Here is a 27,096-nt window from a genome sequence, read left to right on the forward strand (position 1 = left end):
TTTAAAATACATAAAGCAAATATTAACAAAGGGAGAAGTTGATGGGAATACAATAATACTAGGGGACTTTAATATCCCATTTACATCATTGGATGGATCTTCCATACAGAAAATCAGTAAAGAAACAGTGGCTTTGAATGACACATTAGACCTGGTGGACCTAACAGATATATGTGTAGAATATTCCATCCAAAAACAGCCAAATACACTTTCTTTTCAAGTGCACATGCCACATTTTCAGGATATATCACATGTTGGATCATAAAACAATTCTCAATAAATTTAAGAAGGCTGAAATCCTATAATGCATATTTGCAGCCACAAGATTATGAAACTAAAAATCAATCACAAGAAAAAAAACCCACACACAAATGCATGAAGGCTAAATGATATTTGACTAAACCAATGGGTCAAAAAAAGGAATAAAAAAAATACATGGAGACAAATGAAAATGATAACAGTGGTCCAAAATCTTTGGGATACAGAGAAAGCAGTTCTAAGTGGAAAATATATAGTGATACAGACATGCCTCAAGAAACAAGGAAAATATCAAATAAATAGCTTTATACTTAAAGAAACTAGAGAAAGAACAAAGTCCAAGGTTAGTAGAAGGGAGGAAATAAAGATCAGAGCAGAAATAGACCAAAGAAAAGGGGAAAAAAAGGGGGGGGAGGGAATCAAGGTCCTGGATCAACCAAGGTGAAAATCTGAACAGATCAATTACTAGAAATAAAATTGAATTGGTAATAAAAAAACTACTGACAAATCAAAGTCCAGGACAACATGAATCCACAGGTGAATTCTACCAAACGTTTAAAAAATTATACCTATCCTCAAACTATCCCAAAAAAGAAGAAAAAGAGGGGGAAATGAAAGCTTCCAAATACTTTCTATGAGGTCAGCATTACCCTGATACCAAAACCAGGTAGACATGACAAAAAAAAAAAAAAAAAGAAAGAAAAACTACACGCCAACATCCCTGATGAACATAGATGAAAAATCCGCAACAAAATATCAGAAAACTCCATTTAACAATAGATTAAAAAAGGATCGTTCACCATGAGCAAGTTGGGATTTATTCCAGGGATGCAAGGATAGTATAGTATTTGTAAATCAATCAACATGATACACCATATTAACAAAACAAAGGATAAAAGTCAAATGGTTAGGGATGCCTGGGTGGCTCAGAGGTTGAGTGCCTGCCTTTGGCCCAGGGGCATGACCCTGGAGGCCCGGATCGAGTTCCATGTCGGGTTCCCTGCATGGAGCCTGCTTCTCCCTCTGCCTGTGTCTCTGCCCCTCTCTCTCCCTGTGACTCTCATGAATAAATAAATAAAATCTTTAAAAAACCAAATGGTTATTTTAATAGATGCAGAAAATGCATCTGACAAAATTCAACATCTGTTCAAAAAAAAAGAAGAAAGAAAACCTGCCAACACAGTGAGTCTATACAGAATATATCTCAACATAAAAGGCTGTGAGTGAAAAACCCATAACAAATATCATATCTAGTGGTAAAAATAGAGCATCTCCTCTAAGATCAGGAACAAGACAAGGATGTCTGCTCTTGCCACTTTTATTCAACATGGTACTCAAATCCTAGCCACAGCAATTAGACAAGAAATTTAAAAAACCATATTAATAAGAAGTTAAATTGTCAATATTTTTACATGACAAGATACTATTCCAAGATAATTCCAAAGACTTCTGAAAAGTATTAGAATAAATGAATTCAATAAAGTTGCAAGATACAAAATTAATACCCAGCAATCAACTGCATTTCTATACACTATAACAAAGTAGCAGAAAGAGAAATTAAGAAAACAATTCCATTTATAATTGTACCAAAAAGATTAAGATTAAGAAATAAACTTAACCAAGGAAGTAAAAGACCTGTATTCTGAAAATAATAGAACAGTGTTGAAACAAACTGAAGATAACACAAACTGAAGATAACACATGCTCATAAATTTGAAGAATATTGTTAACCTGTCCATACTACCCAAAGCCATCTACAGATTCAATGCAATCCCTATCAAAATACCAACAGCATTTTTCACAGAACTAAAATACTATAATTTATATGGAACCACAGTAAGTCCCAAATTGCCAAAGCAATCTTGAAATAGAACAAAGCCAGACATAATATAACACCAAATTTCAAGATACACTACAAAGCTGTAGTAATCAAAACAGTATGGCACTGGCACAAAATAGACATAAATCAATAGAACAGAGTAGAGAGTCCAGAAATAAACCCATGATTGTATGGTCAATCAGTCTATGACAAAAATGGCAAGAATATACAATGGAAAAAAAGACCACATCTTCAATAAACAATTCTGGGAAACTGAACATTTACATGCTGAAGAATGAAACTGAACTACTTTTTTCACAACATACACAAAAATAAACTCAAAATGAATTAAAGACCTGAAACCATAAAACTTCTAGAAGAAAAGAGAGGCAATAATTTCTTTGACATAGGCTGCACCAACATTTTTCTAGATATGTCCCCTGAGGCAAGAAAAACAGAAGCAAAAATAAACTATTAGAACTATATCAAAATGGAGGTTTCTTCACAGTGAAGGAAACCATGAACAAAATAAAAAGTCTACTAAAGGGAAGAAAATATTTGCAAATGCTGTATCTGATAAGGTGTTAATATCCAAAATATATAAATATATAAAGAGCTTATACAGCTCAATTAAAAAACTAAACAAATCAAAAAATAAAGCCCAACAATCCAGTTAAAAAATGGGCAGAGGACTTGAATAGACATTTTTTCAAAGAAGACATACAGATGACCAACAGACACATGAAAAGATGCTCAACGTTACTAATCAACAGGTACATTAAATAAAAACCACAAGAGAAAGAGATCACTTTACACATATCAGAATGGCCAGAATCAGAAAGACAAGAATGAGGATATGGAATAAAAGGAGCCCTCATGCACTATTGGTAAGAATGCAAATTGGCACAGTCATTGTGGAAAACAGTATGGAGATTCCTCTAAAAGGTAAAAACAGAAATACAATATCCAGTAACTCCACTACTGGGTATTGACCCAAGGAAAACACAGAGGCACCTTTATGTTTGCTGCACCATTATTTACAATAGCCAAGATATGAAAGCAATTCAAGCTTCTTTCAATGGACGGATAAAGAAGATGATACACACACATATACGCACATACAATTCTTACTTATTTACAGAAAAGGGATGTCCTAGAGGAGAACACAGGCAACACCCTTTTTGAACTTGGCCACAGTAACTTCTTGCAAGATACATCCACGAAGGCAAAAGAAACAAAAGCAAAAATGAACTATTGGGACTTCATCAAGATAAGAAGCTTTTGCACAGCAAAGGATACAGTCAACAAAACTAAAAGGCAACCTACAGATGGGGGAAGATATTTGCAAATGACGTAGCAGATAAAGGGCTAGTTTCCAAAATCTATAAAGAACTTATTAAACTCAACACCAAAGAAACAAACAATCCAATCATGAAATGGGCAAAAGACATGAAGAGAAATCTCACAGAGGAAGACATGGACATGGCCAACATGCACATGAGAAAATGCTCTGCATCACTGGCCATCAGGGAAATACAAATCAAAACCACAATGAGATACCACCTCACATCAGTGAGAATGGGGCAAATTAACAAGGCAGGAAACAACAAATGTTGGAGAGGATGTGGAGAAAGGGGAACCCTCTTACACTGTTGGTGGGAATGTGAACTGGTGCAGCCACTCTGGAAAACGGTGCGGAGGTTCCTCAAAGAGTTAAAAATAGACCTGCCCTACGACCCAGCAATTGCACTGCTGGGGATTTACCCCAAAGATTCAGATGCAATGAAACGCCGGGACACCTGCACCCCGATGTTTCTAGCAGCAATGTCCACAATAGCCACACTGTGGAAGGAGCCTCGGTGTCCATCGAAAGATGATGGATAAAGAAGATGTGGTCTATGTATACAATGGAATATTCCTCAGCCATTAGAAACGACAAATACCCACCATTTGCTTCGACGTGGATGGAACTGGAGGGTATTATGCTGAGTGAAATAAGTCAATCGGAGAAGGACAAGCAGTGTATGTTCTCATTCATTTGGGGAATATAAATAATAGTGAAAGGGAATATAAGGGAAGGGAGAAGAAATGTGTGGGAAATATCAGGAAGGGAGACAGAACATAGACTCCTAACTCTGGGAAACGAACTAGGGGGGGTGGAAGGGGAGGAGGGCGGGGGGTGGGGGAGAATGGGTGACGGGCACTGAGGGGGACACTTGACGGGATGAGCACTGGGTGTTTTTCTGTATGTTGGTAAATTGAACACCAATAAAAATTAATTTATTTAAAAAAATAAAATAAAATAAAATAAAGAAAAGGGATGAGATCCTGTCATCTGTAGCAACATGGATGGACCCAGAGAGTATTATGCTACGTGAAATAAAACAGAAAAAGACAAATACCATATGATTTCATTTACATGTGGAATCTAAAAACCAACATATGAATAAATAAAAAAAAAAACAGAAAACAGACTCATAAAAACAGAGAACAAATGGATGGTTTCCTCTAGCAAGTGGGCAAAACAGGTGAAGGAGAGTGGGAGATACAGGCTTCTGGTTGTGGCATGAATAAACAATAGGAATAAAAGATACAATACAGGGAATACAGTCAACAGTATCTTACAGGGGGTGGTCCCAGTTAAACAGACTAAAGTGACTTAGGAGGGTTCTTGCTGAAAATGTATTTTTACAAAGAAGTGTACAGACACACCTAGGAAAATTTTAGGAGCCTGATACATGCATAAAATTAGCTCTGTATTATACAAGATAATAATATGTGTTCCTAAAAGCTTAATAATTCAATATAAAAAGAGGGGGGAAAAATCTAAGGGATACTGTCCATCAAAATGATACTGATTTAGGACTTTCATTCTGGGAGATTATGGCAGCTGCCTGAAGCAAATTTTGCCTGCAAACTCTCGTCCAAGATGTCAATTTGTCCTAAGTTTATTTATAAATGTAATGTGTTCTCAATAAAAATACCCAGTTTTATTTTCCAGATCTAGACAAGCTCATACTAAAGCATTTATCTAAAAATTAACCTGCAAAAATAGGGAGAAACACTGGGGGTGGTGGAGTGGGAAGGTCTACGAGGAAAACTAGTCCCACCAAATAATGAAACATACTGCAAAATCTCTTTAAAATAAGCACTGGCGCATGAATAGATAGACCCAGTGAGACAGAAAAAAAAAAAAAAAGAAAAGCCCATAAATTGACCCACATACATTCAGAAATTTGATATATGATAAAAGTGGTATCTCAAAGCCCTGGAACACAGACATTTTAGAAAACGGTGTTAGGACAACTGGATGATTATTTGGGAGAAAAAGTAAGGTCCGTCGCTTACACTAAATATAAAATAAGCCCCAAATAAATTAGAGATCTACAATTAAACTTTACAAGTACTAGAAGAAAACATGAATTATTTTCTGTGATCTGGTGTAAAGAAAGGCTTTCTGCCAGGACTCAAATATCAGATGTCAAAAAGAAAAACAGTAACAAATTTGACAACATAAAAATTTTAAAAGAAAAACTTTGAATCAGAAGTCACTATGAGGGCCGCTCGGGTGGCTCAGCGGTTTAGCCCTGCCTTCGGTTCCCCCTGGGGACCCAGGATCAAGTCCCACATCAGGCTCCCTGCATGCAGCCTGCTTCTCCCTCTGCCTGTGTGTGTGTGTGTCTCTCTCTCTGTGTCTCTCATGAATAAATAAATAAAATCTTAAAAAAAAAAAAGAAGTCACTATGAGTAAAGTCAAAGAACAAATACATATCAGGAGAAAAATACCTGCAACATACATTGCAGGAAAAGGTTAATAAAGAGAACTTTCTAAAATTAAAGAAAAAAAAACAAAAGTATTACAGAAAAATAGGCAAGTAATATGAATACAATTGAGAAGATATTTAAAATGGCCCTTTGAATGAATGAATGAATGAATGAATATAAAATGGCCCTTAGGCATATGAAAATATCTTTGACTCATTCCTAACTTTTAAAAAATGCAAATTCAAAATTTATTAACACACTCTTTCTTACCAATAACACTGCAAAATTTCTAAAGCATGAGAGCACGGTCTGTTGGTGAGCAGTCACTTGTATTCACTGCTGATAAACACGAAAAATGGTACAAATTCCATGGTAGAGAACTTGCCAATATCTAGTAAAACTACACATGCATTTACTCTTTAATGCAGAAGTCTATTTCTATAAATTTACCTTCCAGATACAATATGTACAAAATTATTTCTTGCAGATTTTGTTACTGTAGATATTAGAAACAATCAAAATGCCCAAACAGGAGAAAGTAATGAATAAAATATGGAAGAGACCATACAATGTTTTTTTATACAGCTATTTAAAAAAAAACAACAAAAGAATAAAACGATGAGCTTTCTATGAAGTGATTTTCAGTATATGTAGTCAGTGACAAAAGCAAAATACAGAAAATCTAACCATGTGTATGACTTTATATATAAGAAAGGAATTTTAAAAATTGGTACTTCTGGTAATTTTGCCAAAACAAATGTAAGATAAACCAGAAACTAATGGAACTGGTACCTTAAAGAAGGATTAAATGAAAAGGATACTGAAGGAGTTTTTTTCTTTTGGAAACATGTGTATGTTCTACACATTCAAAAAATATAATTAAATCAATGAAGATGGAGGAGGGAAAAAACCCTAAAACTGAAAACAGAGTCAAATGAATAACATAAATATTAGAAGAGAAAAAAGCTAATCCATATTAACCTTTGAGCATGGTAATTAAAATATACTTTAAGTTGAAATTGAAAATATATTGAAATTTCAAAATTCCTTGTATGTAAAAAGTCACATACAACATAAAGTCCTCTGAACATTGCTTTTTTTCACCTAACTATGTAGAATAAAAATCACTCCATATCACTTCATGGAGAACTCACTGTTTTCGGTCTTAGGGGCCACGAAAAGCAAACAAAAACAAAACAAAAAACCCAGAACTCTGCCAATACATCTTGAGCTCATTTTGGTAGGATTATTTTTCATAGTGGTATGGTTGCAGCTATTCTGGAACTATCTTGTAACTATGAGGTGATTGAACAAGTGGACAAATGCGCTGCTGCTGGGACTCAGAGCTCTTCCTGCGGAAGAAAGGAGATACAAATATGGAAAGATGGAAAGGAGATAAACAAGGAAGAAGAAAATAGGATTGGATTAGAACTACAGTTCTCTCTACCAAGGCTGACTTCTATTCAGTATCTCCTAGCTCTGCCTGCTGCAAGACCCTAGAAGTTACAACATCCTAAGAGCAACGTGCATACCCAGCAGCCTGTCCAGTTTCCCAAAACCATCCTATCCCCCACCCCTCCCACAAAAGGAATCCCAACCCCTTGGAAATGGCTAATTCCAGGGCTGGGGCATCCAAGGTATGAGATAAGTCCAGAATATCCTGTTGTGCCAGAAAGTGAAGACATGCTCCCAAATTGATGGAAACAAGTTGAAGGAACATAGGAGTCAGCTTTAAAGGGTTCCCCAAAATGTCTTCATTTCTATCCTTGCATCTACCACGGCAAGAAATCAAGAGTCCTCTTTCTCGCTCTTGAACCAGATGATTTCAGGACAAAGACATTTGAATTTTCTTCTTCCAGGTCTGACACCTAACACTGCCAGGTCAGTTTCAGCCATCACTATTTATGGATACGCTAGTTAACCATAAGAAAATCTTAGTAGTTGCATAACACTAATATGAGCAGAGCTCATTGTTTTAACTAAAAGTCAAATACCGAATGACATTTTAGAACCAAGCAGCAAACATATAGAGCCCATATCACATACGCACTAACTGTAGGCATCTACTTTGTCACCATCCATCACTCTGAGATTTTATATATGCGATGTCCAATTAGACATGTGGCCAGGGTAGGAATTATAAGGATAGTAGGATTTGACCAATATATCAAAAATATAACAAGAGTTCAGTAGGTTGAGATTACATTTTCTTTGAAGCAATATTATGGACTATGGAATATGCCTTCTAACCTTTACAGTGTAGGGATGGTAGGGCGGGCTGGGGAGCCAAACCACCCAGGTTTTGAATCCCAGTTCGACAGTTTCACAGTTACGTGACTTTGTGCGAACTCTCTACCCTTCTGTCTCCTGTTCTCCATCTCAAAAATGCGAATGATAACAGTATCTGTCTCAAGGATATGTGGAAATTAACATCAGTTGGTATATGTGAAATAGGATGATGGCAAGAATAATGATGGATTCTGTTAGTATTTTAGTATATATTCTATAGGAACTGACAATCTCTCTCATCCTCCTCTCTGAGAAGATGATGTTTAAACTTAGTTTTGAAGGGCTAAAAAGTTTGGGAATGTAAATTCTAAGGAAGCTCAACAAAAACTTGGAGACCTATGTGACAAGAACAGCTATCCTTACCGAGTACCCACCATTTGACACACGTTACACGTTTAGATATTATAATAACCCAGCTAGGCTGGCATTATCAACTTTATGTTACAGCTAGGAAGCCAAAGGCTCAGAGAAGTTATGAAGTAAAATACATAAGCAAGTGGCAAAGCTAGGAACCAAACCTCAATTAGCCAAATAAAAATCCCATCGGTCGCAATGACTCACTCATAAACCTGGCAACGATAGACTTTCCATCCATTTAAGTAAAAGGAGGACAAAAAGAGGAACCAGCCATGCTGTCATCTTAGAGCGATCATCCTTTCCACCCATCTGTTCTGTTAGGACTAAGTCACCCTATTTCTGACAGATTGATTAGTATCCATGGTGAGCAGTCTAAGTTTCGAAACAACTTGTGGAGTTTGAACTTGAAAGTCTTTATGCACAGAAAAATGGAAATATTTTTGATATGATAGGCACTTCTGAATGAAGAGTAACACTTTTGGGAAGAAAATCACTAGTAAAGGCTGGGCATGCTACCCTGTCAGACTGTCTTCAACCTTCCAGTCTTGCTGCTCCAAGCGTGGGCACGTGGGCAACAGGAAACCTTCTCCCCTTAGGCTGCACAGGGTCCTCTCTTCGGCAAGATCAAAGTTTTACTATTTTTTTAAAGATTTTATTTATTTATTCATGAGAGACACAGAGAGAGAGAGAGGCAGAGACACAGGCAGAGGGAGAAGCAGGCTCCCTGCAGGGACCCCGATGTGGGACTCGATCCCGGAACCCCGGGATCACGTCCTGAGCTGAAGGCAGACACTCAACCACTGAGCCACCCAGGCATCCCTCAAAGTTTTAGTATTATCTACCTTTCCCAGCTGACCAATTTCATCAGATTCTCATCTTCCAGAAGATCTTCAATCTACATGGCCCATTGATGTCATCCCTTCCAGTATTGCCAAGACTTTTAAAATATATGTATTTGACAATGTATAGTTAGTTCCAAACACATGGCACCGTACATTCCACTCTGCCTTTTAAGAAACCAAGACCACTCTTTTAAAAAACAATGCATTAAAGTTTTAAATCTTTCTTTGGGGAGGCAGTGGTAGCATAGTGAAAAACAGGTGGATTTTAGAGTCACGAAAGCCTGGGTTTGAATCTTATTTCACCCCTTTATAATCATGTGACCCAGTGCAAGTCAATCAATCCCTGATAATTGCTTCTTTAGCTATCTGTAGGTATTAAAAAAAAAAAAAATCCCGACCATGATCAACGTGTTGTGATAAAGATTAAATGAGCTGCCTTATGTTAAAAGGAGCTGGGACGATGCCTAACACACACCAGAGAAGCAATATATTCAGTTCACTTTACCAACATTTACAGAGTTAGGCAAACATTTATAACATAACAAACATTTATGGAGTACTTACAATATGTGAAACCCAATTCCACATGCTTACAAAATCTGTGCTCAGAAGAGCTTACAGTCTAATAAGGTATCACCTACATATGCCAACAATTAGAATGTAAGCAACCACACGTCCTATTAGAGGTATGGGAAAGGCCACCAAACATTGAAGACAGGTGTCTGATTTTGCTGTGTGGCTCAGCTTTGCGGAGGATTGGCTGGTGACACCACCTGAACTGCAAACTGGACTTCACTGGGCAAACAGAAGATCCTAGAAACAGATAAGGAAACTTGGCCCCTTACTTAACAAGTGGGAAGGCACTGAGGGGCAGGAGAATGTGGCCTGACACTAGCTGCTGCACGGAGCGCAGGAACCCAACCTCACAAGTAACCCTCACTTGTGCCCACCTCTTCTCTTTTCATTAGAAAAGCAATGACCGCATATGACTAGTAGAAACAGAAGAGACGGGTTTTTTCAAACTTCACAAATTTCCATTTAAGGTAATTTTTCAAAGAAAAAATTAAAAATAGGTGTTTTCTCTTTCATGATGATAAGGACAAATAAATGGTTGATTTGAAAATCCTGTCACCGTGTTCAGCATGTAGCCGTCGCAAATATCCACCTACCTGCCTCCAACGCCAACAAATATACGAGATTATAACTCCTGGAGTTACACATAATATCTGTATAAATAACATGCAATTCCATTAGCATTAATGGTAGTCTAATGAATGCCAGGGGGCTTAATAATAATTTGTCACTTAATATGAAATATTATGTATTTCCTACTTATGCATACTGTGAGGATGCTGCTTTATTACTCTTTTACTTCATTTCTTTCCAGTGAAAAAGTTGTTAAATGACAATCCATTATACTCTCATCTAAGGACTGATGCCACTTGTAATCTCTCCTGTAGGCTTACAGCATCTGTGATTTGCTTAGGAAACTCTGCTAAACATAAAGCCTAGAAATCAGTCACAAACCATTATTTTTAGATGTTTTAAAATCCCTTTAAGCTAATAAAAAAGAATTGGTATAATATTTTTCATAAGTGCATGCCAAATCATTGAAAGGGACCTGAGAAACCTCAATAATGGTGATAGTCATGATGAGGAATTCTTTTTTAGGATGAAGAAATGCATTACAATGTCACTGCTCACCCTAAATGTTGGGGGTCAGCATTAGAACTCAAGAAGTTAGAGTTCTGAATCATAATCTGGAGGGGAAAAAAAAAAACTAGGAAGCAATAATCTTCAAACAAGACAATACAGCTGTTTCCTTATAAGAATGGGGTTGAGGGATCCCTGGGTGGCGCAGCGGTTTGGCGCCTGCCTTTGGCCCGGGGCGCGATCCTGCGAATCCCACGTCGGGCTCCCGGTGCATGGAGCCTGCTTCTCCCTCTGCCTGTATCTCTGCCTCTCTCTCTCTCTCTCTCTCTCTCTCTCTGTGACTATCATAAATAAATAAAAATTTAAAAAAAAAAGAATGGGGTTGAAAGTCTATCTTCTTCAGGAGACAGTGTAAGTTGTACAGTAAATAAAATATATTTAAGAATTATAGAATATACCACTGACCTGGTAGGTGACAGTACATTAGCTAAGGGTTCATGCTACAGATTCAGATGGATCTGGATTTGTTCCCAGCTCCTCCGCCACATATTAGCTCTTTAACCTCAGATTAGCAAAATTTTAGACTATTTTAAGCCTTAGTGTTCTCATGTATAAACTAAGAGATAATGAGTATAATAAAAATTTAATTATCCTATTTGCTGTCATGCATTATTTTAATTCCTCGAACCTCAAAACAAAATTCCTAAGTAATATTCCCCTTTCTACATGAGAACACATTTGTAGTTTTTGATACTATGAGGATTTAATGAGATAATTAATAAAAATTACTTATAAAAGTGGCACATAGTAAATGCTTAATAAATGTCAGCTATTATCATTAAGATTTAAAATTTTACAATAATGACCTCTCTATAATTGAATAAAGGAAGAAACGTTAACTAATTTATTTAACAGCATGAAAACTTAATGTAACGTATTACTGGAAATATTTAAAGAAATTCTTATTTAGCCTTTGAATATAATCACATGGTAAAATGTGACAAAGCATATCTAAATATCTTCCCCAGAGAGGGAATTTAGTTATACGGAAGGCAGAGTCCAAAGGACTTTCACTGAGCATGAGAATTTGAAATATCTCAGAAATGACTTGAGACTATACCTCTTAACTCCTATTCTCAAGATACTCCATCAATGACTGAAGCAGGGACATAATTTTCTTCTATAAGGTACCAATTAGTTGTTTTAAAATATAATTATAGTCAATTACATGCAAAAACATAGTCCTCCCTTAGGATGAAAGTGCTACAGAGGGCAATAAGAAGCTCTTGGGAAGATGGTCCTGTGTCACTCATCCCAAGTACAAACAACATTTTGCATTTCTTTAGAACTAATTTTAACTTGCCTTTCAGCTGAGGGAGTAATGGCTATGATTTAGTGCAGATGCTAGTAAGAAAGAAATTTCAAGGAGCAAGAGAAACCCTTGGCATTGGCATGCCTCTGACACCCTTCACCAGGCTCCTGGGAACCAGTCCCAAGGTAATAGCCTTGGAAAATCAGTGATAACCTTTCAGGACTCAGGAATAGGTATTGGCTAACCTTTAAGAATATTTAACCTGGCAAGGATAAGAACATACCTGTGATAAATCCCTGCAAAGATACCTTTTTAACTGTGGAGTATGGAGTTTTATATATGTTCATTAAACCAAACTTCTGTTCAAATCTTTGACATCTGTGGTTTTTGGCCCTGACAACACATGAGAACATCAAGGACCAGAAGGCCACTAATGCTTGATCCACTGCATTTAACCTTTGAATTCTCAGGATCAGGAATAGCAAAGTCCTAAGGAGAATGAATCTTTAAAAAGATGAAATTCACACATATATGCCATAGCAAAAATGTGATCCTTTTTTCAATTGTATCCTATTCTTTTATGTTTTTGATTTTTTTTTAGAGGGAGGAGGGACAAAGGGAGAGGGGAATGAGAGAGAATCTTAGGGAGGCTCTGCACTGGGTGTCCAATCTTACAACCCTGAGAACACAACCTGAGCCAAAACCAAGAGTCAGCTGCTTAACTGACGCAGCCACCCAGATGCCCTTAGTATTTTAAAATCACTTTTAATATACTTATTTCATATTCTCTGCTTGTTCTAGCATGTGAAGTTCTTGGTGGGGGCTCTACTGCTTAAGTTTGTTATGTCTCGGGACTTGTGTTCACAGTGATTTTTTTACACTACTAATTGCTGGAAATGAAACAATGGCTCAACATGTCAAACTGGTTCAACATAAGAAGTATTTTTTCCTGTACATTATTAAGCAAGATTTTCGTGAGCACAATTTATATTTTCAGTTAGAAATCTGATGAAATGCTTGGTTCAAAAAGATTTTGGTTTTAATATGTTAATATTCTTTGAGGAGCTAAGTAGTGTACTAATCATTAAGAATTCAATAGAAACTAGGTTAATTTCACTGCTTTTCTATGAAGGTCCAGCTAGAAAGCAATACAAAGTTCAAGAAAGAAAAAAGAATCCAAACCTTTGAAGTAACCTTTTTAAACTCAATTTCAGTCTTTAATTTGATAAAATATATTTCCTGTGCGTGCAAATTAATTTGTAAGCAATATTATATAAGGCTATGGATAAGAAAAATACATTTAAGTATATATTTAATAAGTAACTTTTATTGGAAAGAATAAAATTTCATGGAGAGTCTCTGCTGGCTCCAACTCTATAGTTGCCATAGCGAGTGTATATTTTGGTAGCTCAAAGACATCAAGTCTCTGTGTGCCCAGCCATTAGCCAAAAGACATGGATGACAGGTTAAAAATGCAACAAGGTTATCATCCCCAGGGATGACTAGATCAGAGTTTTCCCAATGCTTTAGTTTAGGAAGCTTTCTTCAAACAAAGCCTTACTCAGTCCTACTAAATATAAAACATATAAATTAGGAGCTACACTTGCCCAAGGGTGAGTGACAGGTACAGGTGGACTCCCACCCAGGAGGCTCATCGTAGGGAATGGGGTGGTGACACTCCAGAGCTCAGTTTGAAACCATAAAGGCAGCAGACATCACAGGACTTTTGTTGGACAGAGTACTTCCGGTGGGACTGGACTTTGATATTTACACATAAATAGATAGATAATCAGTGTCTACATAATTTTAATATATACTGATGGTAAAAACATATCCAAAAATGATATACATAATTTTGATGTTCTACTCAACTGGTCCTAAATTACTTTTTTAGTGCTTCAAAAGAGAAACTACCCATATTTCATACATAATGTCTTTGCAGAAAACAACTTGTCCCTGAGGAGACAAGTGTTGCCAATTTCAAGTAGCACACAATGAAATGTCTGAAGCTATCATACATTTGACATATAACAACTGCTTATTTTTAACTAATCATTATAATGTTGATCTTCAGTTTATTTTTCCTTATAAGTACATCATTTGGCAGCATATTCAAGTAAAACTTCCTATCAGTCTGTTCCCCTGTTAAGAAAAATTCTGCTGGATTCACGATAATATAATTGATATAGCCTGGATTTAAAAAAAAAAAACTCAAAACATATTTTACTATAATTTTCTGACACAAGACAATATTATACAAAAATCAAATTTTAAGAAGCCCAGGCTTTTGCTATCAAAGAAAGCATCATTTAAAGACCAATATTATTATCCCATGGAAAAAGTTTTGACATTTGGGGAAATGAGGGAAAAAACTACTCTTCTTAGGAATAAAAAAAAACAAGTATTTAAGTAATTTTTCCATTTTTTCTATTTTTCATAGCTGAACACTGAGGCTGTTGAACAAGAGAGACTACATTACAAGGGCAAAATGTACTCAAATATGGCTTATTTATATTAGCCTAGTTCATGAAATTAGCACTTAATGAAACAAAAATATTTCAGAAGTAACTAGATATGTGTTAAAAATGCTTCTTTTAATTGTCTCTGGGTAACTATTAAATATTATAAATAAATTAGCAAAACCTAAATATAACAACAAAATTCAATGGTCCTATTTTAGAACAGGTTTGTTCTTGTTTTTGAGAGCACACCTTCTATTTTGCTGTTGGTCTCGCTTTTGTCTTCTCTGACCTTCCCTCCCCACCCCCTTTTTTTCTTTTGAGAGAGAGAGCATGCAGAAATGGAGGGGGATGGGGTGGGGGTAGAGGGAGAGAGAGAATCTTAAGCAGACTCTACCCCCAGCTCAGAGTCCAAATGGGGCTCAATCTCAAGACCCTGAGATCATGATCTGAGCCAACGTCAGGAGTCAGATGCTGAACCAAATGAGCCACCCAGGTGCCCTTTCTCTATTTTAATATATATCACCCAAGATTCTGTATTTAGGCCCTTTTCTTTTTTTTAATAACTCCATACTACTTCCTTATAAGCTTTCATCATGCCCAGCCTACTAAACATCTCCAACAGGATATTGTAATATATCCCAAATGTGTCTAGAAACATTTGAACATTTCCTTCAAACCAACCAGTGTTCTGATTTCATTTTGTCTGTTTAGGACATTACCATTCTCTAAGTTATTTGGGAATGAGACTTTAGAATTTTTTTTTAAATCTTTTTCCTTGCTTCCTCAACCTTCTTAGGCCTCCACTAGAGATCAACCAGTTCATTCGTGCAAAGTCGTTCAGTTCTAAGTGGCCCTGGACATCACCCGGGGGGTACTTTGTTTTATCCTTCTCTGTAGGGTACCTGTCAAAACACCTACGAAAATGGGGGCACCTGGGTGGCTCAGTCAGTTAAGCGGCCGACTTTTGATTTCAGCTCAAATCATGATCTCAAGAATCACAGGATTCAGCCCAACATTGGGTTCTGTGCTGGGTGTGGAATCTACTTAAAATTCTCTCCCTCTGCCCTTCCTCTCTTTCTCTTTCCCTCACTCTCTCTCTGTCCCTCTCCTGCCCTCCCTCTCTCCCTCTCAGAAAAAGAAAAAAAAAAGCCTATGAATATGCTTTAAAGTAGGTTATAGTTTCTAAAGAAAAAGTTGGCTCTGGGTCCAGAGAAGCTTGCAATTCACCATTTCCAGGAAACCCAAATATGTAGAGACTGGATCACACCCTAATCGAATAAAAAATTAACATATCTAGTGTACACAATGCTATATTTAAAGGTTGTGCTTATTTATCTTTGTATTACAGGTATTGAAAAAAGCAGAAAAGAACTGTATTAAATTACTTTCACCACAGTAACTATATATTATGCTTATCAGTGACTATATACTAAATTGCATTTCTTAAAGATTTTAATTTCTGAATCAAGGGTCAATGGTTATGCTCTCTATCGCTCTGTCATATCTTCATTGTGGCCCGTAACACATTTATAATATATATTTTCTTTTCTGTCTCCCAGATCAAGAATGTCCTATACAGGCATATACCGTATCCATTTTTGTATTCCCAACAATGCCTAATATAAAATGTGTTACATGAATTAAGCTAATGTAGCCTATTGGTCAATAAAGTCATAGTGACTTTTCTATTATTAAGAATAAAAAAAAGATGCTTGTTCAACTGTGTTTAAAAAGAACTGAAATGTAAGAGGATTTAGTTTCAAATAAGAATTGAAATAGTGTTAAGACTCCCTTTTTATAAATATATAAACTGTAATCTGGTTACTTTTCATCTAGGTCTTAAAACTTCAAATATTTGAGAACTGTCTTTTTCCTCCTCCTAGTGCTGCCAATTTGTTCTTTTCTCAGGAATTTATCACATCTTATTCATTGCTCCAGTTCAAAAGAAAAGTGTGTATATTTGAAAATAATTCTTAATATCCAAACATGCTATAATTGTTAGATGAATTAGACTAAAGGAGAAACTAGGTGAGGCTTTTGATGTTTTCTTCATTTTTATCTTAACAGAAAAAAAGGGGAGGGATGTAGAAGATTGCCAGAAAAACAATTCACTTCCTGATTAAAGACATCATTCAAAATACACCCATACAAAAATGTATTTTTTTAAAATCTGATTTTGCCACAGGACCAGTTAAAAGCAAGGTTTGGGGACTTAAAATAGTGATATCTGATTCAAACATAAGTTATTTATATTTTTATGATGTACATTTCTACATATTGTTCCCTCCTCCCCCCTCCCCCCAAACTTAAGTCAAGTCTGGTGTAAATACAAATTTGTTGGGAAGGGATTTTAAAAAATTGGAAATCAGCAATCTGCCAAACCTGGTTTAGTGTAGCACGGAATAGGGACAGTGAATGTGAGATGGAAGGAAATAGACCCAACTCTGCAAATGAGAGCAGGAGAGAACCAGGAAGAGCAATCACCCTCAGCCTCTCAAGAAAGACACAGGCCGCCCCCCCCGCCCTCCACTTCTGGAATGAGACTTGAGCCGACTGTGCTTGTCTCTCAGATGACAGGCACTTTGGTGAACACATGCATTACACAGATTTGCAAGTTAAAAAAAAAAATTCAGGAAAATGTTCTAAAACTGTAACCTTAAATAGGAATGTTGTTATTATATGAAGTTTGGTAGAGAGATTCAGAGCTATAATCATATGATGAAACTGACACATGGGTATCTCTATGGGGCTTGGAGATAAAGAGGAGTTGGCTCCTCCTACAGGACCTGGTAAGTCCACTTGAGAGCAAAGTCATTCATTCCGACCATCTTGGTTAGGTTCCTTTATTTTATTAGAGAATTTCAACCGTCTGCTGTTTGCTTGCATTGGTTGACTTCAAATGTCAATGTATTTGCTTTAATCATTGTCCTGTAGGAACCGTGCCAGAGTATATGACCTCATATATTTTACTATCTCCAACTCTTACCCAAATTATTTTTTTTCTTTTTTTCTTTTTGTTTTTTTCTTTTTTTTTACTTTTTTTCCAACTCTTATCAAAATCAAAGTTACAAAAAAGTAACATTCCCTGCAGATTATATCCTAAAATATATATAAATGTATTCATCTCTATAATTTTCCTAGACTTTAATCCTAGGAACCAAAAAAACCAATGGTTTTGGACCAAACCAAAAAAAAATCATTCATAAAGCTGGAAAAATATTTGGACAATGTTTTTGTGTTTTGTATGTAGCATGTGTGGTCTGTTTTATTTCAATAAGCCCCTCTACTCCTATAAAATTGCTTTTACTAAATTGAGCTTTGTTGTGATGTCCTCTACTTATTATTGGTTTTATAGGTGAGATACATAGAGCAAGTTGCCCCTTAGGTCACTCTGTTAGCCTTTCATAAGCCCCATGGGAGAAAATTTCCTCAGATCTTCAGTGAAAGAAAGAGTTTTGCCCCTCCTTATCAAATCACATTCTTATTTTATAGAACATGAAAGTCTCACGAGTACCTGCCCAAAGAAATTTAATTGCACTTACTAATTTATTTTATTTAAGCTTTTGAAAATCTCTTCCTACATGAATATAAAATAAAACACTGTAAAAGACCCACCGTTAAAGTGGATGCTTTTCGTTAAAAATATATATTCACTATGTTTCCATAGACGTGAACTATACTATGGCCTCTATAGTTTTTCACCTCCTTGAAAGAATCAGCTCTCCTGGAAGGTGCCAGAGGAGCTAACAAGGAAGCATGGGTCTACTTAGTAACAGGGTCTCCTAGTTTTAGCATCACTTCAGCTCATTGTCTATAGGCCTAATGTTATCAGGTGGTTGCCTTTGGCCAACTTGGGTCCTCGGTCTTGATCAACGACACCTAGCCTGCAACTTTCTAACATCATCACATGCCTGTGCTTTGTCTGGCACCCCTCTCTGCCCTGTGTCATCTTACACCAAACTGCACCATCAACTACACCAGCTGTCTCTGCCCTGATCCATCTGGCAAACAGAAAGAAATGGGCTAAAAAGGAAACAAGACTTACAAATGTATGAGGAAAAAAAACTAATCCTGAAATTCAGTTTGATTATATCTTAACTAGATATGTTCTAGAAATCTAAATTGCATATTTGTATTCATGAATTTTATTTAGCATGTAAAATATAAATGCCATTTAGAAATTTCAGATATGCTAAATTCATTCAGAGATAATATTTTAGTACATATATTCTCCCCCTTCTGGATATTAACCTCTAGAAAAATCTACCCTTAAAGAGATAAACTGTTATCCTCAAGCCACCCAGTACATACACACATTTGCCGTCAGTACATATATGGAAAAAAAATAATTCTAATATAAAATCAAGAGACATGAATCGAAAAATAAATATGCTTTAAAAAATAATTCAACTGAACTAAATTACTTAAGAACTGTGTTATTTCAAATTATTAAAGTTTCTTTGTGGAAGTGGTCATTCAAAAGTGTTAGTGCCCAATTCATTCTAGGAGACTAGCATTACCCTGACACCAAAAGCCAGATAAAAGATACAAGGAAAAAAAGAGAGAGACAAAATTACACACCAATATCTCTTATGAATATTGATATATAAACTCTCAACAGAATACTAGCAAACCAAGTTCAATAACATATTAAAAAGATTATATATCATGATCAAGTGGGATTTATTTCTGGAATGAATGCAAGGATGGCTCAACATACCAAAATCAATGTAATACACATCAACAGAATGAAGAAAAAAATACGATTATCGCAATTGATGTGGAAAAAGCACATAACAAAAATCAACAACTTGCGTGATAAAAACACTCACCAAACTAGGAATAAAGACAGTCTTCACATACTCAAGGATTGCTGTACTCATAAATACAGTATCATGTTCAGATTAATTGCCTACAGCAAGTAAACCAGACTCATTAAAAAGTCCCATGAGGAGAAGTACTTACCTGCCAAAATTTTCTTGAACTGCTTAAACCATACATCACAGTGGTCTTCACTTAAATTAATAAGATCAAGCGTAGAATCTTTTAATTTATTTTGTTCCTTTTTCAAACAAATGAAGAGTGTGATACCCAATAAAGTACCATTTCCCTGTTGCTTAGCAGAATAACGTCGTTTCAGTTTGACAGAGAATATGTCCTTGACTTCAATAAATTCTTCTTTACATTGAACATCACATTTGGAGTCACCTGAAAAAAAATTAAATTTTCTGATCAAAACCATTGTGTCCAGATCTTCTATGCATGAATTACAAAAAGTGAAACCCCACAAAATCTTTATCATGTTTCATTTCATTGATTGTGCTTTATATCACTCCCTGTGTGAGTTGGGGAGGGAAGAAAAATTGGGTCTATTTTCCCAAGAATGAAAAGAGAGAAAGAGGTGCCTGGGTGGCTCATATGGTTAAGCATAGGTCATGATCTCAGGGTCCTGGGATCACGCCCTGTGTCAGGCTCCCTGTTCAATGGGGAGTCTGCTTCTCTCTCTCGTTCTGCCATTCTCTCTCTCTCTCTCTCTCTCTCTCTCTCTCTCTCTCTCAAAATAAATAAAATAAAATAAAGAAAAGAGATGAAAAATGGTATTGAGTCCCTGTCACACAAGGCCTAGGACATTCAAAAACTGAAGATACTCAATAGGAGAATTTCAAGAACTTAAAGCAACATTTCAATAACAGTAAATTAGCATTATGCAAGAGGCTCCTCGGCCCTAATCGGGACAGAATAAAATAATAGGAAGAATAGAATTCATTAACAGAAGTGAGTTTATAACAAGTATTAAAGGTGAGGCGTACGGAAAAAGAGTACATACATTCCAGGTAAAGCAAAACGTGTACAAAGGAAGTGGGGTGAGATCACTGTGCGAATCCCTGCCCATCTAGAAAGAACCATCCACCTGACTCTTACCACAGGCAGACTTTATTTCACAGTGGCATGAAAGTGTACTGGCTATGTCAACCACAGGTCAGAAAATAGGTTTTGTGGTAAAAAACCATTTCAACTGACTCTCAAAGTAGCAGTGTTTAAACTTTTAAAAAGTACTTCTAAAATTCCCACCTGGGCCAACACAGAATCACAGGGACTGGTTTACCTTTGCCTGAAATAACTAGAAAGGTACGTGAGATACACGAAACATCCGTTTTCAGGGGGCCCTGGGTGGCTCAGTGGGTTCAGCTCTGCATTCGGCTCAGGTCATGATCCCAGGCTCCTGGGATCGAGCCCCATGTTCGGTGCCCAGCTCAGTGGGGAGCCTGCTTCTCCCTCTCCCTCTGCCCCTCCTGCTCCACTCATGCTCTCTCTCTCTCTAATAAATAAAAGAAAGAAAAGAAAAGAAAAGAAAAGAAAAGAAAAGAAAAGAAAAGAAAAGAAAAGAAAAGAACATCAGTTTTCAGACACTGGGCCATCAGGTAGCCCAGGACAGTGGTCCTGAAAGAGGGGAAACAAAGGAAGCACAGGAGCGCCCCAGGCTGCCTGGAGAGGGTTTCCAGGCCATAGTGTAAGTAGGGAGCCCCCAGGGAGCCCGGTTGTCTCCGTGGGTGAAGCAGGAATGAAGAGCACCTGAAAGCCCCAAGGACTCTGTTCACCCGGCAAATGGCTGGGGAGGGGAAAGCTGCGGGCGGGTGAGCTTTCTGCAGAGGCCCCGTGAACCTTCAGCTGAGTATAAAAGGCATATGTGCAAGACCAGGGGAAGAGAACTACCCAAAGGGTTAGAGAAAACGATGCTCAGAGATCACACAGGCGCTGCCACCAGCTAAAGGTGGAAAAACAGTGCAATTTGGGAGACACTGAGGACGGTCCTTGGAAGAGAACGGTCTCCTCCGTGAGCTAACTAAAGGTCGCTCGGATTCGAATCACCTAACAAAACTTAAAAGCAAACCTCAAAAGGATTAAACTGTTTCCGAGTAACAACTACAACCTACGATAAAGCTCAAGACTATAGGGATACAAAAACAGTCACCAACCTTACACAGCAAAACTCACAATCTCTCTCATTCAATCAGAAATCACAATGTGGGGCTCCTGGGTGGCTCAGCCCATTACGTGTCCGCCTTTGGCTCAGATCATGATCCAGCCCCACATTGGGCTCCCCGCTCAGGGGGGGAGCCTGCTTCTCCCTCTGCCTTGGGCCCGGCCTCCCCTCCCCCACCACCCCACCCACTCATGTGTGCACGTGCACACTGCCTCTAATAAATATTTAAAAATAAAGAATGCACCAGGTGCATGGGGCACCTGGGGGGCTTAGCCTGTTGAGCATCCAGCTATTTCGGCTCAGGTCATGATCTCATGGGTCAGGGTCTGTGCTCAGCAGGGAGTCTGCTTGCCCATTCTCTCTCCCTCTGCCCCTCCTCCCACCGCACTCACACCCTCTCTCACATAAATCTCTCTTTAAAAATCACAATGCATATTTAAAAGGCAGGGAAAAACATGACCCATGATAAGAGGAAAAAAGTCAATAGAAGCAGATGCAGAGATAACAGCAGCGCACAGCAGCCGCACAGACCCTCTCTCGGCTCCCTTGGCCCTTCCACAGGCGTGGCATTCCCCAGTCGAGCAAGGGCTCTCAGGTGCATTAGGAAGCTGCTTCCCTGCATTCTCAGTGAGTGGGCCCCTCCCAACCATTCTGCAAACTACGCCCGATTGTTCATAAAGCACATACCACGGAAAAACAAGCCTTTTTCTCAGTGGTTATGGTGGTGGGATAAGGTGAACCCGAAGGCGATTTGTTGGGCCTGCCACCTCCTCAGAAAGCTCAGGCTTCAAGTCTGGGTACAGCACATTTCTTCTGTCCCCCACTGACAGCCGGCCCAGGGTCTCTAGAACACTTGGGAGGGACAGGAGAGGTTACATCCTTCCTCTACCTTCAAGGATGAAAGGAAGCAGGCTTGTCAACGGTGCTTCTTCCAGGCCAATCTTACAATATTGATTATGACTTTGCCTCTCACACAAATTTCATATTTTCATGTAGTATAACATACAGTAGTAAGTAAGAGTTCCATGGAAGGATGAATGGAAACCAAGAACCATTGAGGGAAAGAAAAAAATGGAAGGGCTGAAATAAAGTCCTCTTTTCAGTCCATGGAAGACCTATGTTATAATCTGAATTATATACTGTGTGTGCGCTTTACCTTGGCAATAACTCAATGACTTCTAATTTAAAACCTCTTGTAGGGACACCTCAGTGGCTCAGTGGTTGAGTGTCTGCCTTCAGCTCAGGGCGTGATCTCGGGGTCTGGGATCGAGTCCACATCGGGCTCCCTGTAGGGAGCCTGCTTCTCCCTCTGCCTGTGTCTCTGCCTCTCTCTCTGTCTGTGTCTCTCATGAATAAATAAAGTCTTAAAAAAAAAAACTTGTAAATTGAAAATTTAAAGATAATACAGCAACATCCAAGATCAAACTTAGTAGTAAAAACCAGAAGAATTTCTGGAAATAGTACAGGAATACCTATGATCACTCTTACTATTCCCAATTACTCTGGACATTCTGGCCAATACAATATGAAAGAAAAGTGAAATAAAAGGCAATTGGTCATGGGAAGGGCAGAAGCGGGACTAGAATCATGACTTTCTACAGATATCACAATATGTTTGCAAAATCCACAAGAATCTATTTAAGATCATTAGAACTAATAAGAATACCCAGTAAGGAAGCTGGTTACAAATACATCAATACCCAGGAAGAAAGCAGAATGGGGATAAGGAGATTTTATGCCAATGAATATATCACACCTAAGAATAAATTTAGCAAAATGATCCTGGACTTGTATGGGGCAGCGGAAGTTGGGGGTGGGAGGTGCTATTCCAAACATACTGAGAAACAAAAGAACTAAATAAATGGAGACCTATTAAGTTTTAAGATTACATTTTTTTCTATGACAGTATTCTCATTATTAACTGACTACTTAAAATGCTATTCCAATCAAAATCTCAATGGTATTTTCTTTGATGTAAGGGGCAAGGAAACTAATCAAATGATTTTTCTCGGAATAAGTGTATTATATTAATGAAGAAAATGTTTTAAAAGTACAGTAATGAGGGGGGAGTATAGGCCTGATCAGATATTACTATTTTGTAAAGCTGTAATAATTAAAACATCTAGGAATAGATAAAAGAAGGGTTCAAAGAAACTTGTATACATTTAAAAAGTCACTAATGTGATAATGGCGGCATCTGAGCTCAGTAGGAAATTTTCAGTAAAAGGCGATTCAGAACGGGCTAATCTCTTGAAAAAGAAAAAAAAATGAGCCCAATTTCACAATATATATCAGTATTTCTAGATTAGAAAGAACTTTATATACTCATAAATTAGTAAAGCCTAAGAGTGACAGTAAAAGCAGACATACAGAGACTGAGATACTTAACATAAAAATTATTCAATGCCCACCTGAAACTACTATAAAATGGCATGCTAATTACACTTCAAAAAAGAAGGAAAAAAATTATTCAATTGCCTATAAAGACCTAAAGAACCATAAATAGATGGCATAAGCAGAAGCCAACCAGGCAGAAATATCTGCAACACATGACAGTTAAATAATCTATTTAATCAAGAAACGAAACACTTTAGTGGCAAAGTACATAAAAGACCCAAGCAGGCGTTTCACAAAAGAAGAAATGCAAATTGACCAATAGACATATGAGAAAGTTCAATCTAATTAGTAATCAAAGAAATGCAAATTAAAACAACAAGATACCAGTTTTTGCCTTTTAGATTGGCACAAGATCAAAAATCATGCTCGACGATGGTGCGGCTGAAAGGAACCAATCCCAGCACTGGTGGGAATGCAAAAATGCTAACTGCTGGAGAACAAGTTGGGAATATGTATCAAAAGACTTCAAAATGTTAACTGCAGCAGTATTTATCATAGCAGAAATATTTAAAGCAATGTTCACGTTCTTCAAGAGGAGAATGGTTGAATCCGTTTTCTGCAGCTCTTAAATGAGCAAGTTAGGACTCCAGGGACATTCATGGTGAGAGGTATGAAAAAGTGGAAGAAAGGCAAGGTACAAAGTAATCTGAGGGATTTCGTCTCACTTTCATTAAAAAGAAAAAAACAAGACGCTCAAGTAGAGAACCCACAACAAACTCAATACTGGTTACCTACTAAAGAGAAATATGAGGGAGTAGGGGATTAATTTTTTTCCCATAAACCTCCATAACGTCCCTCTCCCTAATCAGCATTACATTTATAATTTTTAAAAATGCAGGAAAGGAAAAATGCTTTAAAATACGCATAGGTTTGATCCAGCAGTTTACTTTCAGGAATGTACCCTAAGGGACTAAATAATATGCACAATTTAGCTAAAAGAATGCTTGCCCAAGCATTCTTTGAGTGAAACTTAGAAACAAACTGTGTGTGGTTCTGTAAAATATATTCATATAATAAAATGCTATTCAATTACAATGTAGAAATTGGACTAGAAGAGTGTCTAAAATAGCACTTTTCCATTTATTGAATTCACCACGTGTGTAACACACTTTCATATGCACACGTATGTGAATATGCATATGAAAACTCGGAATCGATTGTGATCTAGGGTCGTCTATATGAATTTCTAACGTTTCTATGATGGGAGTATTTCTGTGATCAATTGGAAAAGATGGTTTCCTTTGCTCATCCTATAATAGTTCCCGATCATGTCACTTGTAATGTTAAAATTCCCTTCCCTAAAAAGTGTAGCTAATACCCCTGAGCACGAGCTACATGCGAGGTGCGGCCCTAAGCCTACAGGTATGAGCTCAGTGAGCCCCCACAGCAGCCCAATGAAGAGGATGCTGTTTCCTCCACGAAAGGAAACGCAGGGGAGTTCAGGGAACTTGTCCACAGTCGTACCCCCGGTGGCTGGTCTTGACCACAGCTCCTCAGGGACACTGGGCCCACATACACTCCTTCTTCAAGCGAGCACATTCTCATCTGACCCCCTGGATCCGTTTTTAAATTGAGCCAAACCTAGACCACCAGGCAAATCCTTGTTGGGTTGGTAACAGCAAAACAACAACCGTGTCCCTTAACAGTGCTACTTCCTCAGGGACTGAAGTGACTTCAGGAAAATGGGAAGTGAGGTTGAGGGGACAGGAGCTCACAGGCTGAGCATTCTGAAAATCCCCATAACTCGGCCCCACATGCCCTGCTCTCCTGCTCAGGCTTCTCCTGTCTTCCCCGCATTGGCCCACAGATTGCAATGTGGGGCGCTGACGTGAGGGCCCCCTTGCTGAGGGGATGAGAGGAGACCAAGGGGAAGACCAAACCTTTCCCTTTTATTTGAAAGGAAAATAAGGGTCATTGACCTGTGACTAAAACATTTCACAGATTCCTAACAAGAGACGAGTGCTCTTCGCCCCTGTTTGTGGCCGCAGCTCTACTGATCTCTCAGGTGCCCGCGTCCTACCCAGACCTTCTGATCTAGTCTTCCTGCAGCGTTAATCATTCACCCACGTCAATCTGCCCAGTTTTCTAAAATGGAATTCATTTAATTTTGAATATAACTGTTTCCTAACACGTGAAGATGTGGAGAGTTGTATAACTTTGACACAAAACTGTTTTTTTTTTTTTGTTTTTTTGGTTTTTTTTTTTTTTTTTTTTTTGGTTCTGAATAATGGTCTTCAGGAATAAAACGTGTCAGAATTCTGTGAACTTGAATTTAAGATGTTTTTATATAAAGGCTGGGAACCGTCCATTGTTTACCAGACTAACCAGATACCAGATTAGGTGGTGCTTTTCTAGGTCTTTGTTTTTGAAGTTCTTAAGAAGGGAGCAGCGGGCCAGCTGGCTCCGTGGGGCAGCAGGACACTGGTTTCCCAGACTTGAAAGAGAGCGAAGGCCAAAGGTTCCTCAGGTTTCTAGGTGGAAAGCCCTGAGGCTAACCCCACAGTGAAGGCTGAAGGTTCTGGAGATCATCTGATAGGATAAACTGAAAAATCCCAAGGTCATTGTGTCTCCTCAATCCCCACTCCAAAACACTTATTCTTTGGGACACACTTAGAATACAGAAATATTTATGAGAAACAAGATTAAAGAGGAAAAAATAAAGCACTCTGAGAGAGAAGACTATGACTCTGGGTCTATAAAATTGACCACTTATCTATACCCTTTTCTGGGAGTATCTTAAAAATGATTTGGGCTCACTTTGTTCGCCATGTTAACCAGAAAAATACTGCTTTTCATATATAAACTATAAATTCATAAATGCTGAAAAGAATGGTGGTCCTATATCTCTGCCTAAATTTTTAGCCACATGATAGCTGCTTGGATCCGTGTTTAGCCACCTCTGTGGTAGCCCAATCAATTTCCACCACAAATAAAAGCAAATGTTTTCATAACTGTAT

The 27,096-nt window shown here is 37.7% G+C and overlaps 1 protein-coding gene across 2 annotated transcripts in view; it reads right to left on the minus strand.

Annotated features, from left to right (window-relative positions):
- CERKL (ceramide kinase like) overlaps positions 1–27,096 on the minus strand; it is a 109,965-nt gene that overhangs the window by 49,500 nt on the left and 33,369 nt on the right. For both annotated transcript variants that reach the window (XM_041722932.1, XM_041722931.1), the window contains exon 2: positions 19,723–19,965. In XM_041722932.1, the coding sequence (XP_041578866.1) occupies positions 19,723–19,965 (243 nt within the window). The remainder of the gene's footprint in view (positions 1–19,722; positions 19,966–27,096) is intronic.

Source organism: Vulpes lagopus, chromosome 11 (genome assembly GCF_018345385.1).
Source record: "Vulpes lagopus strain Blue_001 chromosome 11, ASM1834538v1, whole genome shotgun sequence".
Taxonomy (NCBI): Eukaryota; Metazoa; Chordata; class Mammalia; order Carnivora; family Canidae; genus Vulpes; species Vulpes lagopus.